Genomic DNA, 18,247 nt, shown 5'->3' with positions numbered 1-18,247 from the left:
GGATAATGGCACAAAGGGACGTTGGCTCCATACGATTATCCCTAAGGTTCCGACGAAGGCATGGTTTAAGCATTTTAACTTGAGTCGCGACTTCATTCGCGTGATTTCTCGGCTCATGTCAAATCACTGCCGGCTTGACGCGCATTTGTTTCGTATTAATCTCGCTGCAACCAATGTTTGCGTTTGTGGGGATGGCTACCACGATATCGATCATGTTGTATGGACGTGTGAAAGGTATGGTCAAACGAGGGCTTGTCTACTGGATACCCTTAGGGCCCGATGTAAACTACCTGGTGTTCCGATTTGAGACATTCTGGCAAACTTAGATTTTGGATATTTGTTCCCAATTTACAAATATCTCAAGCTGTCTGACTTGGTCGTTTAGTCCGCATACCTACGTAAACTCTCCCCTTGTGTGTTCTTCATTTAATGTTTGTTTTGTTTTTTTTATTAGTACCACCTCTCATCCAACGGGTTAGACACGGACGTATTGAAGGCAATGTTCCGAAAATCAATCAAAATAAACACTCAGGATGCGTTTCCTGTTGGATACATTCTGATTGTATAATGGGATAGCGCCTCTCGCAACTGCTTCGCCTGGCTGGTATGCAATCTCGATCAGCGCTCCCTATCAGCTATGCAAACCGAGTCGCATCATTCAGAATCATCGGTTTAGCAAACATCGCATATCGGAGATGAGAGAGATACCAACTGATACAATCTGAATGTCGCTCACTCAGTATCCGCCTGGCTGATTAGAAATTGAAAAGACGGCGGAAGTGACCGACCATCTTTCCATCACAAACACAACTACAGTTTGATTTTATTCTTACTGTAGTAAAAAAAAGCTGTAAAATCATATAAATTTATTGATTGGCTATGTTTAAAATCAAACAACATTTGCTAATGATCGGTTACATGTATCACTCGCTCACTGCCTGAACCATTCACTCCTGATCCTAGCCCAACATGATTCGCCGTATGCATCGCTCAATAATGAGATTCCAATTTGATGATAGTGCTGCACTGTTTTGACAGCAAACATCGTGCGAGGTGATCTGTATTTTAGCGATGAATAGAACGATCGATGATCGGATAAGTCCAGTAGCAATCAATAACAAAACCCGATCGCTATACGTTCAGTTGCGAAGTGCATTCAGGAACATTCATTGAAAATGAGTGATTTTCGGAACACTGACTGAAGGCTGGTCAGAAGGATGGAGACCGATACCAAACCGTAGCTATCGAAACTACAGCTACAGGAGGCCACCACCGAACCCTACACTCAGGCAAATTCTTATTATAATTTTTATAAGATGCATCTTATGAACCGCTTTTTAGAGTGTAAAATAATTTCTCATAAGAGTCTTATGAAATTCTTTCAATTTTCATACGATGTTCTTATGAAAAATAGAAGAAACGGCATTGTGTGAAAGTAATGAACACATTCGTTCATTTCAACAGTTTTTTCATCATCTAACAGAACGAAGCAATCGCCAGTTCATAGTTACTAGTTTTACTTCAAAGATAAATGATATTGTCATTTCCGGAATGGTAAGTCCGATTTGTTGTTTCTGATGTGAGCGACATATTAGTAATTTGAAATACATTTTTGTTTACTTTTCAGCTATCTGATCTAACAAGGTCGAAGATTGGGATGCGGCAAAAAAAACTTTGATGGAAGCGTCTGTTGATGCACTGCTGATGGTGACCATAAATGATTTGATTTCAAACAAATTTGGCAAACAATAAAGAGAATGTTTTCAGCATGAAATATCTAAAATTATTCTTATTAGAAAGTGATTTACTGTTTCCATAAGAACCTCTTATGAAAAGCAACAACCTCTCATTGCAATAGGCGTTCATCTTCAAAGTTCATTCGCGTCATAAGACAATCTTATGAATTTCAATGATTTTTCTTATGGCGCCACTTCATAAGAGAATCTTATGGCATACATAATAGTATTTTTCTGAGTGTAATGGAAAACTGCGATCGAAGGATATCCTCCTATAAATCCCCTCCTTTCCTTCATTTTAAGATTTCTAACAGTTGAGTCGCCGCGACTATTACGGCTCCCTTTCCTACTAACCTAGTGAATCGAATACACTCGGCACATTAAAACTTTGTAAAAGTAAAAGGCCTTTAATAAACTAGTTGGAAATAAAAAAAAAAACTTTTTTTCTTTGTTTATGAACAGTTATAGTGCTATTTTTATAAACATTTAATGATAAATTTTTGATATTTAAAAAATAAGAGCATTTTCCAAGAGTAAGCCCGTATTGGACAAATGGATAGGAATCCTATGAAATCGTTAATTTTGAAGAAAAAATTAAAATGGAAATAGTGGGAGGGCCTAGGGGAATTTGTGAAAGTAAAATTTCATTTGTATTTTGAAGCTCAAACTATTTAGCAATTATTATCAGTGATGGTAAATTTCGCCCGTCACGCTTGACCCGACTAGTTTTGTTTCATCAAACGACTAGCACTGTTCTCAATTGACGGAGCCTCACTACTCGCATGACGGATAAAGCACGACAACAATCAACATTTCTCCATCATCGACTGACGAAGCTCCTACACATCCCGATAGGAAATTTGACAGTTGAAAAATTTCGCCGTTCACATATTTAGTTGGGTGCCGATTTAGTCTGGCTACGAATCACCCTACTAAATCAATGACCCTATTTAGTATGCCGATTAATCGGGCTACGCTTGAATATGAAATAGGTGCCATACTAAATCGGCTGATGAGTAGGCTCACACAATTACGCATGATTTGGTAGCACAATTAGTGGTATGAATAAGGTTTAGCAATTGCTTCGGTAGCTTTTACTTAGCTCGAAATCAATCAAAGCAAAAGTCAAAAGCATTTGCTTAGTTTGGTATGAATAAACATTTGCTTAGCGGATGTGTACTAAAGTCTTAGAACATAGCTTTTGCTTCGAAAAATAGAGCTATCCAACCAGCAGAATCTGAAGTTTTCTAAAGTAAAATGAATGAAGCCGATCAGAAAATTGAAAAGTACGGCTAAAGTAGCCTTGAAGTCGACGAATCGGGTGGTGGGTGTAAGAACGACCAGAATTTTTTTGTTAATGCGTGCTCGTATGTTGATGTTTAAAGGAAAATGAATACATATTCGAATATTGTCAAACAAAAAATGGCCTAACTTTAACATTTATCATAAGCTCTCCCACATGTATTCGGATCGGGATAATCCGATGTATAAAAAAATAGGCAATAGGCGCGCATTTTCATTTAGATTTTTTTTTAAATCTTAGGATTATAAAAATTATATAAAAATGTGAGATCTCTATAATGTTTCAAATTATTACAATTTATTTCTTACTTTGAGCCAATTGGGACTTCTTCTACTACAGCCGGATTTTTTTTTTAATTTGAAATATTTACTAATTGATTTGTTTATTGTCATCTTAGACGAATTTATACAAGATTTTATACAACGACAGGAATATTAAAAAAGTTGGGTTATCACTTCGACTTTTCTTTATCCATGTTGAAAATACCTTTTTGAATTGTTTTGAAGTGAAATATTGCTAATTTGATAAGTTCATGACGTTATTAAAGAATTTTTTATTGGAAAAGTCTGCTACCGAGCATGCTAAGAAAATAAAGCAATTACTATGAGATTTGTCGAGCAATTGCTTCAGATTTGAGGTTTATTCATACCAAACTAGCTTGTTCTAAAAGTAAAAGCTCCTGACTGAGAAAACAGCTGTCAAAAAAAACTTTATTCATAACAACCGAAGCAATTTCTTTAAGCGACTGCTCGATTCAGTTTAGCAAATGCAATTACTAAGTTTTTTTCATACCACCCAATGTTGCTCTCTGCCAGCAAGTCCCAGGCCCAGAAACCTTCGCTCTCAATCTTTCCTGGTCCTTCCACATGCTTCTACTAATTACGGTCAAAATGCACCACTTGCTAGAATATCTAGAACGTTCAATCGCATATCGTCAGCTTTTGATTTTCATTTATCCCGAAACACATTAAAACGTAAATTTCGCAGAGAGCTTTTGTAATTTAGGCTTATCTATACTTAAATGTGCAAACATTGCTAGATTGTAAGGTGTGTTAATTTTAAGTACTCGATGTATCATTTGGATTTAAATTGTAATCTGTTGATGCAAAAGATGAGGGTTTTACGCGCATATGAGAGGGATCCAATCCAACTTATATGGGCTTTTTCCCCTCCAATAAAGAAAGAATAAGGAATATTTGAATATTCCTTGATGTTTTATAGCATTTGAACCAGAAAAAAAAGTCGTTCAATTAGTATTACCTGCCGTCAGCAGCCGATCGAAGTGTAAAGAGCTTTGCCAGTCACTCTCAGGAGAAATTTGACCATGGGTGGTATGAAAAAAACCTAGTAATTGCTTTTGCTAAACTAAATCGAGCAGTCGAGCAGTCGCTTAAAGCAATTGCTTCGGTTGTTATGAATAAAGTTTTTTTTAGACAGCTGTTTTCTCAGCCAGGAGCTTTTACTTTTAGAACAAGCTAGTTTGGTATGAATAAAGCTCGAATCTGAAGCAATTGCTCGGCAAATCTCCAAGCAATTGCTCTATTTTCTAAGCATGCTCGGTAGCAGACTTTTCCAATAAAAAAAATCTTTAATAACGTTATGAATTTGTCAAATTAGCAATATTTCACTTCAAAACAATTCAAAAAGGCATTTTCAACATGGATAAAGAAAAGTCGAAGTGATAACCCAACTTTTTTCATATTCTTGTCGTTGTATAAAATCATTCGCCTAAGATAAAATTAAACAAATCAATTAGTAAATATGTCAAATTAAAAAAAAAATCCGGCTACAGTGGATGAAGTCCCAATTGGCTCAAAGTAAGAAATAAATTATTGTAATAATTTAAAACATTATACAGATCTCTCATTTTTATATAATTCTAAGATTTAAGAAAAAATATCTAAATTAAAATGCACGCCTATTGCCTATTTTTTATACTATGTGGTGGGGGTGGGGGAGAACTTATGATAAATATTAAAGTTAGGCCATTTTTTGTTTGACAATATTTGAATATGTATTCATTTTTCTTTAAACATCAACATACGAGCACAAATTTACCAAAAAAATCCGGTCGTTCTTACACCCACCACCCGATTCGTCGACTTCAAGGCTATTTTAGCCGTACTTTTAAATTTTCTGATCGTCTTCTTTCATTTTACTTTAGAAAACTTCAGATTCTGCTGGTTGGATAGCTCTATTTTTCGAAGCAAAAGCTATGTTCTAAGACTTTAGTACACATCCGCTAAGCAAATGTTTATTCATACCAAACTAAGCAAATGCTTTTGACTTTTGCTTTGATTGATTTCGAGCTAAGTAAAAGCTACCGAAGCAATAGCTAAACCTTATTCATACCACTACATGTGTAGGAGCCAATGGTCAGAAAATCAATCAAAATAAACACTCAGGATACGTTTCTTATTTGAAACATTCTGACTGTATAATAGGAAAGCGCCTCTCGCAACTGCTTCGCCCGACTGGTATGCAATCTCGATCAGCGCTCCACTCAGCTATGCAAACCGAGTCGCATCATTCAGAATCATCGATTTTGCAAACATCGCATATCAGAGATGAGGGAGATACAAACTGATCCATTCTGAATGTCACTCACTCAGTATCCGCCTGGTTTTTTTGAAATCGAAAACACGGCGGAAGTGAACATCTTTCCCTCACAAAGACAACTACAATTTGATTTTATTCTTACTGGTGTAAAAAACGCTGGAAATTCAAATAAATTTATTAATTGGCTATGTTTAAAAACAAACAACATTTGCTAATGATCGGTTGAATGTATCACTCACTCACTTCCTGAACCATTCACTCCTGATCCTAGACGAACATGATTCGCCATATGCATCGCTCTTTGGTGAGATTCCAATTGGATGATAGTGCTGCACTGTTTTGACAGCAAGCATCGTGCAAGGTGATCTATATGTTAGCGATGAATAGAACGAACGATGATCGGATAGGTCCAGTAGCAATCAATAACAAAACCCGATCGCTATTCGTTCAGTTGCGAAGTGCAATCAGGAACATTCATTGAAAATGAGTGATATTCGGACCACTGGTAGGAGCTTCGCCAGTCCACTATGGGGCAGTTCCATACAATGAGGCGGCAAAAAGTATGATTAGGTGTTTTAGACTATTTTGTTATTTTTGAAAATTTTGTACGAAAATTAACTATTTTAACTAACTTAAAGTAAATGCTAACAAAAATTTTGTATATATAACTTTTAAAGTACGATGCTTGGTGTTATTTTTGACCCTACTTTTTATTTCTAATGAAAACCGGGTTTTGTACTAATTGATCATTAAATGATAAATAACATCAAGACATTTCATGAAACTCAAGAGGAAAATGTGTGAAATGATTGATCAATCATGAGAAACATTTTTTTTTGACAAACCAACATCAACTTTGTTGAATTTATACTCATTAATGGGCAAAAAATACCCATTTGCATGATATTTTCAGCATTATTTGACTATAACTCAAAAAACGGTGCTTTATGGTGCCTGGAATCTCTTTCATTGTATTTTAAGGGCTTTAAACTAGATCTTGATAGTGAAAAGAGTATGGGGAAATGCGGGGATTTTTTTTTGGCAAGGCTTTCAAGTTTTTGACTTTAAAAAAAATAATTATTTACTCATTTTTATCATAGATCAATTTAGTGTGTAAAAATATTGAATGGTTCAAATGATGCAAGGAATATTGAAAGAAGGTAGTGCCGAGAGCCATATTGGATTTTTTTCGTGACGTCACTGTTGCCAAGCTGTCGAAGGTTTATACTGGTAGAACCCAAAATTTCAAAGTTAAACACATTAAAGAACTAAATTAAAATCCAATTTGATTCGGATTATGTTGTAAGGTTACTAGTTGATTGTGCTATGAGGTTTTTTTGTGTGTTAATAGACTGCAGTATGTATTATTCTTGAATTTGTTATTGAATGCACAGTCATGCTCTATGCGAAACGAGCAAAAATAGTAATTTTCCCCTTTCAAAAGGTTTGATAGGTAGTTTATGGCAGTGCACCTCATCGTCATGATTTGAATCTAACATGGTGTACCATATGAATTTCTTATTTAGAACAATTAACCCCAATAAAACCATTGCAACTTTGGTTTACTAAATTCAAATGAGAGATTGTGGTTGGATTCGAAAAATACTATTTTTGGTTATTTTATTTTATCAACGATTCAAACCTAACTGATTTCAACATTTATAAGCAAAATTTTGAACTAATTATCAAGTTTTGTCAATTTGAGTGAGGATACCTCAGCAACTTCAATCGTCTGAATTAAAGCAAAACAATTACTACATTCAACTTTTTTAGTATCAGTTTTGAAGAACAATAATATTTCTAGAATTGTGTGCCTTCAAAGTTGAAAAAATCTTCAAATTTTTGCAATTTCTCATAAAAAAGTTAAAATTTCCATATAAATTCACAGATTATTGGCAACAGTGACGTCACAGGCGGTACTAATACTAAAGCAAGGCTGCCTCGGCACTACCTCCTTTAAATATTCCTTGCAAATGATGGCTTTTAATATAAGCACAGAAAACAGACGTACAAGCTCGAACAAAAAACCGTCAAAAAAGTGTGTAAAATTTCAAATGCTATCACCAAAAATACGTTAGAAATTGACTGCAAACAGTGTCATCTATTGCGCCGTTCAAGAGTTACAAATCATCTTTTAAGTGCCCAGTTTTCGAAAAGGCGTAATCGTAGCCAAAAAACAAAAATTAGTCAAAGCCAATGGGCTAAGCTCAAGGTTGGTATTTGACCTTCTGCGACTGCCGATAAGAGTTCCTTAAGGTCAATCTCAATAGACGATCGCATTAAAGCTCTTGTCTCGTGAGATGCTAACATTTCAAGAAAATACATACACCGTTTGAATATAATCATAATCCTTGTTCAACTCGTCGCCAGATGGGGTATGTCGAGATTTGAAGTGCAATCAGATACACGGTATGTAATATCATCGGTATAATTTCCAATCCTTCTGCAGCTTGTTAGCCAAATAAATTATATCATAAGTACCTAAACTGCAGAGATCGCAGAATTAAAGATCACGCCAGGCAAAATGGGTTTCAGTTATAGTAAAACCCTTTTTTTTTTTTTCGGAAGAAAACCTTCTTTCAGAGCACATCTCTCATTTATTTTCGCATAAAATTCTTGGATTTTCATATGACTAATGCGTGATTTTTCATAAAATAAAATTATTTTTTAATTGGCTACAAAAAAATTGAAGCAACAACTCTCTCAACTTTCTGCAATCATTTCTTTTTCTAATCGCTAGAACTCATATCTAATACTAAAAGCTGAATTGGCCAGATAGGCGAAAATCCATCAAAAAAACGAAGAACATCAACTTGGGCCCATATTTACCTCGAACGTTAAAAAGCCATTGGATTTGTAAGTGCTTACTAAATAAAAGTTTCCTTTAGGTTGACCTGGTTCTATTATTGTCTTATCGAATTTATCAAATTTACATCCCACTTTAGCCAAACATCAAAGTCTCAAGTTTTTACTTAATTTATATGCCTAACCAACGTGTAACCTGAAGGTGCTCGCCATGCCCCTATTTTTCTTATCAAACGGTAACTTTTAAAATAAATTTCCATTCAGTTATGAGTACTGGAAAGAAACACTTATTTCGGATTTTCTGCAAAAGCAGATTCGTCAGCAAAGCAGATAGTTTTAAAATTAAAAAAAAATGTACAAGTCATAACAAACATATATGCTAAAACACATTTAGTGAGCTAGTTTTGAACTAAAATCGTTAGGAACTTGAAAATAAAATATCCACCTCAAATACCGATTTTCATACCGATTTTTAGGATTTACATACCGATAAAAGATTTTTTTGGGTTTCAAAATACCGATAGAAATGTTACATCACTGGTAGTGAGGCTCCGTCAATTGAGTAAGGTGCCGGTCGTTTGATGAAACAAAACTAGTCGGGTCAAGCGTGACGGGCGAAATTTACCAACCCTGATACCTATATTTCATTGTATTGTATCTAATCTCCGCGAAACTAAAATGTTATGTTTTCTAACTGATTTTGGCTGCGGCCCTCTAAGTCATAGGAAATTTTTTAATGCGGCCCGCACACCTAAACGAGTTTGACATGCCTGATTTAGCTGATTTTTTCAGCATTTATCAAAATCATTTTAAGCATCATATTGAGCTGTTTTTTTTCATAAAAATCGACCCACATTTGGTTTTATATGATGATTCGGCGGTGTACCTTGCATAGTTTTCTAGTTATAGTTTAAGCTTATTCAACACATCATTTATTTGAATGGCAATCTATTCATATCTAGAAATAGTAAATTCATGAATAATTTCCTTTGTATTTACATTCCTCATGACATTATCTAAGTTTAATGTAACATTTATTTTTTTATAGATTGGTGTAAAATGTATGGTGAGGTTGGATAAAAAAGATGATCGACCTTCCATTTGCTACATTCAAGATATGCAGCCAAACAGAGGACCGTGTATTGTTTATATTGAAGAAATAGCGGCGTGCCGCACTGTCTCATTTGACCAGCTTCAACCTTTACCGATTGAACAGATCAAACCATTTGTTACACATAAAAAATCACGAAAAATAGATTTGTTGTGTCAACAAACTATTCAAAATCATTTCCACACTCGTAAGGAGCTATCGAAAACATTAGAATATTAAGGTACTTATTATTGTTGTTTCGTAGATATTCAAAAGAGATATTCCAAAACGAAAGATAAAAGCCTATCCAAAATTGATAATTTCGAAAGCGGCGATCCTACTAAAATAAACAGCTACTCGAAAAAATCAATACTATTAGAAGATTTTAATAGCATGTATAATTTCCAACAAGTTGCTCCGGTGGACATGATAATTATGCCAGTTATAACTAAAACCATCAAATTAGGAAAATATGACAGCGATCCTCAAAGGGACATCAGCTGTCGTTCGCACCCACCAGAGGCTGACGATGCAGTTGTGGACTCAATGTCGCCAAAGTTTCATGACATAGTTCAATCGGGTTACTCTCCTGAAGCATCGGTAAGCCAATATTCATTATTTTTACATACAGTATTGCTTGGCTCATTTCATTTAATACTGTAATTATTTCATTTTTTACATTGTTGATTATATTAAGCCTTCATACATCGGTTTAAGAAAATACGATTAAATATTTTTTATTAAAAAAATATTATAAATAACTTAAAATATGTGGCGTCAGTTTTGTTGTATTTTTCAGTAACATAATGCTATTTCTATTTGTTTTAGGACCTGCATAATCCTATAGCTCCATTCGCATTTTATGCACAGCCTCCGCCGTTTAGCATTGCAGCACCGATACCGTACACATACTATGGAGTACCGAATCCTTTGCTAACTATTGCAGGTAATTCTTACCACTTACGTTGTGATAAAATATTATTTCAATAGCGCTTTTTCAATACAGGTCCGCTGCATGAAGGAAGTAATGAATACATGCCAAATTACAGTGTATGTCATAGCGTCCTACCAAATGGAAATGATTTACCATGTAAGTGTTTTAATTATTTCATGCCTGCATTCTATATATGCCTAGAAGACTGCTTTAACCAACTATGTGTTTAAATATGATTATTCATGGTTCACAAAATGCACTTTCTATAAACCAAATAATAATGTTTTTGAAGTAACAGTTCTCTAAGCAAACAGTTACTTCCAGAGAAACATTAAAAACATATAATATATAATACAATATAACGCAATATAATTATCTGCCGCTGCCGGCAAGTCTGTCCCATATGCAAAAACAACGAACCGAGAAAAACGGCTTTAAAGTTTTTTATAAACTTTCGTGGATTTCTCGGTTGAAACTTTACCTTTTTTACTTCTTTCTTCACAGATATTAAGATAATTGTTGTAGAATTTCGCCCAATGTGTTTTTGATTTGGAAGTTGTTGATGCGGAGGAGAAAATAATGATGGGACAGCCTTGCGAGTATATTTCGCATGCGGATTAAATATATGTACCCGCAAAGCTGTCCCATACTTGGCTTTTCTTTTGTCAGTTGATCATTTGATTCTTTCTATCTGCGCTGTATTATTCACTTTACTGATTGTTTACTGATAAAAATAACTTTGAAATGATGTTTATGACATGTTTAGATAGTCAAAGATAAAGAAAGTTTATCGTAAGAATTGAGTGGGTCTAAAATAAAATGAATAACAACGTTCCATGAACAAAACAACCTGTACCATCATATTTTGGAAAGTTTTTCGGTCGATTATCTTTTTAGAAAGACTATAAATACCTTCAAATTAAATTAATGCTGAATCAGAAACAGCAAAGTATCTGGCAGCAAATACTTGATGAGAAAAATCAATTCAATATGACTTAAGCGTGTGCTACCAGGTACGCGTATTTTTGTTCATAGATTTTATAAAATTCCAAGCAGCAAGTAACAGCATGACAAAAACCTAAAAAGATATGGCTTTGTAGCTGACTATTTTTCATGTTTTACAAAGAACGATTCAATAAGCTTCATGAGAAATTAAAAATAAAACAGTTTGATGGAATTTACTTATTAGGCTAAACTTAGCTTGTAAAAATTATGGGGATTGTTATTTTTATCTTTACTGTACTGTTTTATCGAGTATAAATTTCGCATTTTCAATGAATGCTTATTTTGTTGCACACATTGTATGAATATTTGTAAAATTAACGTAAATTAGAGGAGCAATTTTGAAGCATTCTGTATAAATAGACATATGGGACAGCTTTGCGGGTATATTTCATATGGGACAGACATGATTTGGTATTTTTTTTCATATATGTTGAGAACAAAGTTATGAAAGTTTTTAGTCTAAATTGAAGAACTAACTGTATTTGAACGATTTTTGAGATAAACTGAAAAATGACGAAAATGCATATGGGACAGTCTTGCGAATAGCGGCAGTTATCCACTAACAAAAAACTATTGTTGTGAGTAAGTTGTCGTTAAAAAAAGGGCGCCAATAAATAATCATACGAGACACCTAAAATTAGTCGAAAATGTAGAATGTGCTGCAGTAGTTGAGTTACAAAGCTTTTAATTTCGGAGTTTTTCTGTTTAGAGCGGTCCTTGATGTGTTGAATTGAAAATTCATTATTTTGTTAAATAATATACAAACTGTTGTTCCGAATCAAACATTCCGTGACGGTTTCTATTACAGATCATGATCCAGTTACATTACGATTTTTCTTCAATTTGGGAATCGATTATTTTCGTTTAATGAACACGCAATGTGGGTTTCCAATGGAAATCCCACCTTTTGATATGATCGAAACGCAAGGATGCGATAATGATAACATTCAAAATGTTAATAGTCAAAAACTATCAAACACTCAGTCCTACGTTCGGTCTAATAACGAAAATAACGAAAGTAACAGTGCTCAGAATAATTCAAATGGAATGTCACAAACAAATCGTAGATACAGCTGTAAACAGAAAGCTACGAAAAGAACAGATTACAATTCAAAGCCCAATACGACCAACATATTAAAAACTCATAATACAAACTTGGAAACTAAACAAACAATTTCAGTTGCTAATGAACTTTCTAATGATGTTTATCCAGGCACGGAATTCTTACCGGTAGATAAAAAATGATTATGAACTTTTGCTTTATCTCAATTAACAAATATGTATTTTAGACTCCTCTATGTCATCCATCGGTGTATTCATCCACACCAGTCAGCACCATCCATCCAGTCGGCATACCCTATTATACGGTGGACAATGCAAATGTGGACTTAACACAACAGTCGGCTTGTTTTTTACCTCCGTATATGGTTAATCCATACGGCACTTTCATTCCACCACCCAACGGTTTTATTGTGAAGCAGCCAGAATTCGTACCAGATAGCTTAGAAAATACGGAAAATGGGAGTGTTGCTGAAATTCTAGACTACAGTGGAATATCTGGTTTCCAGACTCAGGGCTCCGCACCTTGTTAAAAAGTATGTACATTTACCGTCTTTTATTTTAAATGAAAAAGCGACGCCCATTTTTGATGTGACGGGGCACCCTAGGAAACACAACCGTCACCAGTGCCGTGTCGACGAACTTGTTAAATTGTTGCCAATAATTGTAGAATTCTTAAAACATGTTACAGGGTGGCCACATAACCGAAAATCGACAAAAAATGGGAATTGAAAATCGCACCGGGAAAACTGCGAATTTATGTCCAAAACCAGGAAAAACACAAAAGCAAACCAAAATTCAGTTTTGGTTTCAAGATCAGAGGTTTTACCAAAAATTCAAAATTACTATTTAAATTTCCAGATCAGAACAGTTCCAAAAATTTGTGGGAAGAAAACCATAAGTTTTGAAATAAAAATAAAAACTACTCGGATCTCTCTTCAAAACCAATTGCGTCTAAATTGTAAAAAAATCTCACAATTCAGAACTCTGTTGCAAACTTGAATATGTAAAAGAGACTTACCCAAGCAACCAGAATTCCCTTAAAAAGTTTCCATAGAAGCTTAATCAGCTTTCGTTTGTGTCTGAAGAGAATGCTAATCAGCCCAAAATTTAAGTTCTTAAAGCTACTTTCAAGTTCGTTTAGGGAGCTGTAGAGAACGCTATTCAGCTTCTAAGAGAATGTCAAGAAACTTCTACGCGCCGAAAAAAAAATCCAATTGACAGATTGCTCTGACAACCACATGTCAGATTGCTAGGTTGCCGGTCTATCATGGTCTATCTCATTGATTTTAATTATATTATTTTAATTACAAAAGCTGCTTACACGCCTAGAGAATTGAACCGCTGCTCTCTAGGTTGCAATGAAACTCACCAGCCTCTCGACCAATCGAGCAACAGCTAATTGCCACTGTAATGATTAGTATTTAAACTTAATGTCATTTGAGATGATTGAGTGGGTTGGTCAATAGAAGGTACCTTATTTCGTTCAAAGGACTTTCAGTACACAATATGAATCATAACAAAAATTCGCATCATCAAAAATTTATTCGAATATCTTATTTAACATTTATAAGAAAAATTCGAAAAAATCTTGAATTCCATTTGTAAATATCAGTACAGATATAAACAAAACAAATACCATGACAAGAAATTGACAGACAGTTTTGACATGTCGCTTAGAATTCCCATATAGGTTCTTTAAAACACCTTCAAGTATCTTAATGGTGCGTAGAATGTTACGCGAAAGTTATCGACCTTCTTGAAAAACATTTTTTACATGTCGCTTAGAATTCCCATATAGGTTCTTTAAAACACCTTCAAGTATCTTAATGGTGCGCTTTAGAATGTTACGCGAGTGTTATCGACCTTCTTGAAAAACATTTTTGACATGTCGCTTAGATTTCCCATATAGGTTCTTTAAAACACCTTCAAGTATCTTAATGGTGCGTTTTGGAATGTAACGCGAACGTTATCGACCTTCTTGAAAGAAGTTCCATTCAAAGCGCTAGAAGTTCCGTTATCGATAGTTTAACCTTTCAAAGGGCGATGGAAGTTCCTGAGTAACTTTTACGCGACAAGAGTCACCTGAAGCTCCCGTAATACATTTTTTCAGCCAAATGTGAACTTCGGAGTTCGGAGTTAAGTAAAAACGCGACTTTTGGTTGCTTGGGTATATAAGGTATAATTTTTCTGTGATAGTTAGTGGTATGAATAAGGTTTAGCGATTGCTTCGGTAGCTTTTACTTAGCTCGAAATCAATCAAATCAAAAGTCAAAAGCATTTGCTTAGTTTGGTATGAATAAACATTTGCTTAGCGGATATGTACTAAAGCCTTAGAACATAGCTTTTGCTTCGAAAAATAGAGCTATCCAACCAGCAGAATCTGAAGTTTTCTAAAGTAAAATGAAAGAAGACGATCAGAAAATTTAAAAGTACGGCTAAAGTAGCCTTGAAGTCGACGAAGCGGGTGGTGGGTGTAAGAACGACCGGAATTTTTTGTTAATGCGTGCTCGTATGTTGTTGTTTAAAGATAAATGAATACATATTCGAATATTGTCAAACAAAAAATGGCCTAACTTTAATATTTATCATAAGCTCTCCCACATGCAGACTTTCTGAAATCTCGCGAGCACACACAAGAGACAGTGAGCATTGCGCCTTTGTTCTCTTTTCTCTCCCAGCTGCGACGAGCTGCGTACCGAGTACGGACGAGAAAAAAAATAGCCGAGGGAGACGTGTATCAAGGCATTAGGATTTCTGTTGCGATGCGAAAATCGGTTGCTCGTCTCTTGTTACGTTGTGCGAGGTACATGAGATACATGTACATGCGACAGCTCGTGCGCATTTTCTCGCGAGACGTCTCGTGTACTTTTCTCGTTTAGTAGAAAATTTGATTCCGTTTGCGGCGCTGCGTTTAAAGCCACGGCTTGCTCGTCAAACTGGTTAAACCAAAAGGTCGATGTCGTGTGGCGCATGGCAAACAATCAATGCATCTGACGGTGACATCCAACAGATGCCGCAGCCCTGCAGCTGATAGTAAAGTGAATTTTATAGTGTGGGATGAATCAGAAAAACGAAAATATTTTCAAAATACTCAGCTTTTTTGGAAATATGAGATTTCAAAAAGCCCTAATGCATTTCATAGTTGCATAGTTTACAACCAGCCCCATATAAACGAAAGCTGCTCGCTATCTAGTGCGAAGTATTTATTATATTTTTGTGCTGTCTTCGATATTTGATTGAAGGGTTCTAACGATATAGAGTTGTCCGAGAATTTAAATAACAACTTAGCGCTAATTGTTTTCTCTGGCCTTCTATTCATTCATTCAATTCTTCTCACACAGCATAAAAAACATGTCATTAAACGTGTTTAAAAACCGTGGTGATTAAAAGAAAAAAATAGATTAAAAATCTATCAAAGCAGATAGGACGTATTGAAATGTTCCTCTAGAAATGCTTATTTGATTTAAAAAAAAAAACTATAAATCACTTATTTTACTAAAAATACTCGCTTGTTTACCAAATTCAATTTCTGTCATCCTCCAACAGCATAGTGCTAGATTCAGACAACAGCGTTGTAGTAATATAGGAAAACTTGATGAAATAGTAATGAATCCAATGTACACTGAAAATCATGCATTATTTTAAACACGATTCATGCTATGTGATATTGACTGTATCCTTTACGCAGTATTACATGAGGTTGAATTGCAAGTGTATTTTTTAGGGTTTCATAGAAAAATAGTTATTTGCTCGAATTGATAAATACAAAATTCATTTATTTTAATTCAGTCAAACAATAAATGCCGAAACAAGTTCAAAAATATCCATGTTAAAATCAAATTTAGGGGGGGATTCAATTCAACATCATTTATTCAAACTGTTGAACAATTAAGAATTCATAACTTTTTCTTTGTAAGTAGTTGAAAATAATAAAAAGTAAATACAAAAAAAAAATGAGTCAAATTTTTTTTTCAGGTTTTACAAAAATCAACTTTCTTTAGCAGTTCCTGGTTGAGTCGAATAAACAAAATGTTCTGTAGATTTTCCTCGCCAAGCAACGTCCGATGTTTAGTCAGGATTAGGGCCAATTGACTAAATGAGCGCTCCACGCTGACCTGAGTACATGGTATAGCCAGAATTGCCGCAACTAACTTATACAATTCTGGTTTTGAGTTTTTGAGGGCGTACCACCATTCTAGGATCGATTGTTCTTGCTTTAGCCGTGGCATTCGAGAGAGATCATTAAGCTGATCCATGAGATTAGTGTCTTCCAATGTGGTGCTCGACTCATCCAAGGAATTCAAAAAGACCTCAAAGGGATCCTCAGGCTCATTGTTAGTCGAAGACGAAGAAGCGTTATTCCTGACCTGACAATGACCTGATATTTCTTGGATTGTGTCCCATGTCTGCTTGAGAAAGTCCTGAAAAATGAAAAAGAACTATTTAAAAATGTTTGAATAAACAGGTCGATTATATTAAATTACTAATGCCACGATCCTCTGTTCGTCTGTGATGAAAGGGCTGTTTCGAAAGTTAATCCTTGGGTCGACATATATTGCCGCCAAGAAGATTTTATTCGCCATTAGACAAACACGCCTGTTATCCATCTTCTCAGCCAGAATCTTGGAAACATCGTTATCTGTGCGTTTCACGATGAAAGTACACTTTTCCCAAATTAGGAAAAAATCGCCAAACGTAACTTGAGGGTTTTGCAACTTTAGTGTTGCATCTGAAACTGGCTTAAAAGCTTGTACAAACCTGTCGAGGAAAGCCCATGTCTCATTATCGATTATGGGTTTATCTCCATCGATTAGAGTTGAAATTAACTCTTTCTCATTGATCAAGGATTGTACCATACCTAATGTACGTACTATTCCATCGCGTTCGACAGTCCAGTTTGGGTTTAGATCGATTGCTCACTGAAAACATTTTCTTGAAAGGTAGCTTCCGCAGAACTTTCACCATCTTCCGTATCTCCGTAAGCTTTTCTTTTATATTGGCCTCTTTTAGGGTATCACTTACTGCTAATTGCAGCATGTGTTCGGCACAGCGTACACCTTGCAGGATGGGTTCAATCATTTCCATTGTTTGATCAGGTCCGTCGTCTTCGTGGGTTTCCACTTCATTTTCCTCATCATCGTCATTCTCGTTATCATTGATCTCGCCAAACAAACCGGAATCGTTCAAATCCAGTTCTTGGGTCATCCTGAGGCGGTCAATAGTTGCTCGCATATTTGTTGCGTTATCCGTCGTTACGGTCAGAAGTCTGCGGATGCCTATCCCATAGGGGTCTCCCATAGTCCAAAAGTTTCAACACCTCTTCTGTCAAGTTTAGAGCTGTATGCCGGTCGTGTAGCTCAATAATTTTCAATGTACGAATTTTAATTATCTTTTTGTCGACGAATTGTATATTGACACCCAGGAACTCGCGCTCCATCCGGGTAGCCGCGTCCATTTTGAGGCAGATCAATTTGTTGGCAATTTCGGACTTTATTATAAGCTGTATTTGGGCCGCCACCTTCGAAAGAACTCCACGAATTGAGTCCGGATCCAAATGCTTCAGTTTTAGACCTTCCTCGATGGGTCTGGCAATCCGTTGAAAAGCGGGATACTTCAGCAGATTGAGAGGCAGACCGTTAACCGTAATCAGCTCGACTATCGATGAAGTAAACGTTTTTTGGTCCATTCGCACCTCAATCTTAGCAAGCTTCCTGGAGGGACCAGGCTCTGGTTCCCCATCCTCCTCCAGAAGT

At 35.5% G+C, this 18,247-nt stretch overlaps 1 protein-coding gene across 3 annotated transcripts in view; it reads left to right on the top strand.

The window, feature by feature from the left end:
• Positions 1-13,399, top strand: part of LOC129739048 (protein ovarian tumor locus-like) — a 37,441-nt gene extending 24,042 nt beyond the window's left edge. Inside the window, exons 3-9 of one of the 3 annotated variants that reach the window (XM_055730423.1) lie at positions 9,452-9,701; positions 9,759-10,093; positions 10,322-10,439; positions 10,500-10,583; positions 12,241-12,662; positions 12,722-13,027; positions 13,183-13,399. In XM_055730423.1, the coding sequence (XP_055586398.1) occupies positions 9,452-9,701; positions 9,759-10,093; positions 10,322-10,439; positions 10,500-10,583; positions 12,241-12,662; positions 12,722-13,024 (1,512 nt within the window). In that variant the 3' untranslated portion in view covers positions 13,025-13,027; positions 13,183-13,399. Of the gene's footprint in view, positions 1-9,451; positions 9,702-9,758; positions 10,094-10,321; positions 10,440-10,499; positions 10,584-12,240; positions 12,663-12,721 lie in introns of all 3 variants that reach the window. The other 2 variants (XM_055730422.1, XM_055730424.1) reach the window with 2 other exon arrangements.
• Positions 13,400-18,247: the final 4,848 nt, after the last annotated feature.

Source organism: Uranotaenia lowii, chromosome 1 (genome assembly GCF_029784155.1).
Source record: "Uranotaenia lowii strain MFRU-FL chromosome 1, ASM2978415v1, whole genome shotgun sequence".
In the NCBI taxonomy this organism is placed as follows: Eukaryota; Metazoa; Arthropoda; class Insecta; order Diptera; family Culicidae; genus Uranotaenia; species Uranotaenia lowii.
Note: the sequence above shows the minus strand (reverse complement) of the source record. Positions and strands in the feature narration are given on the sequence as shown.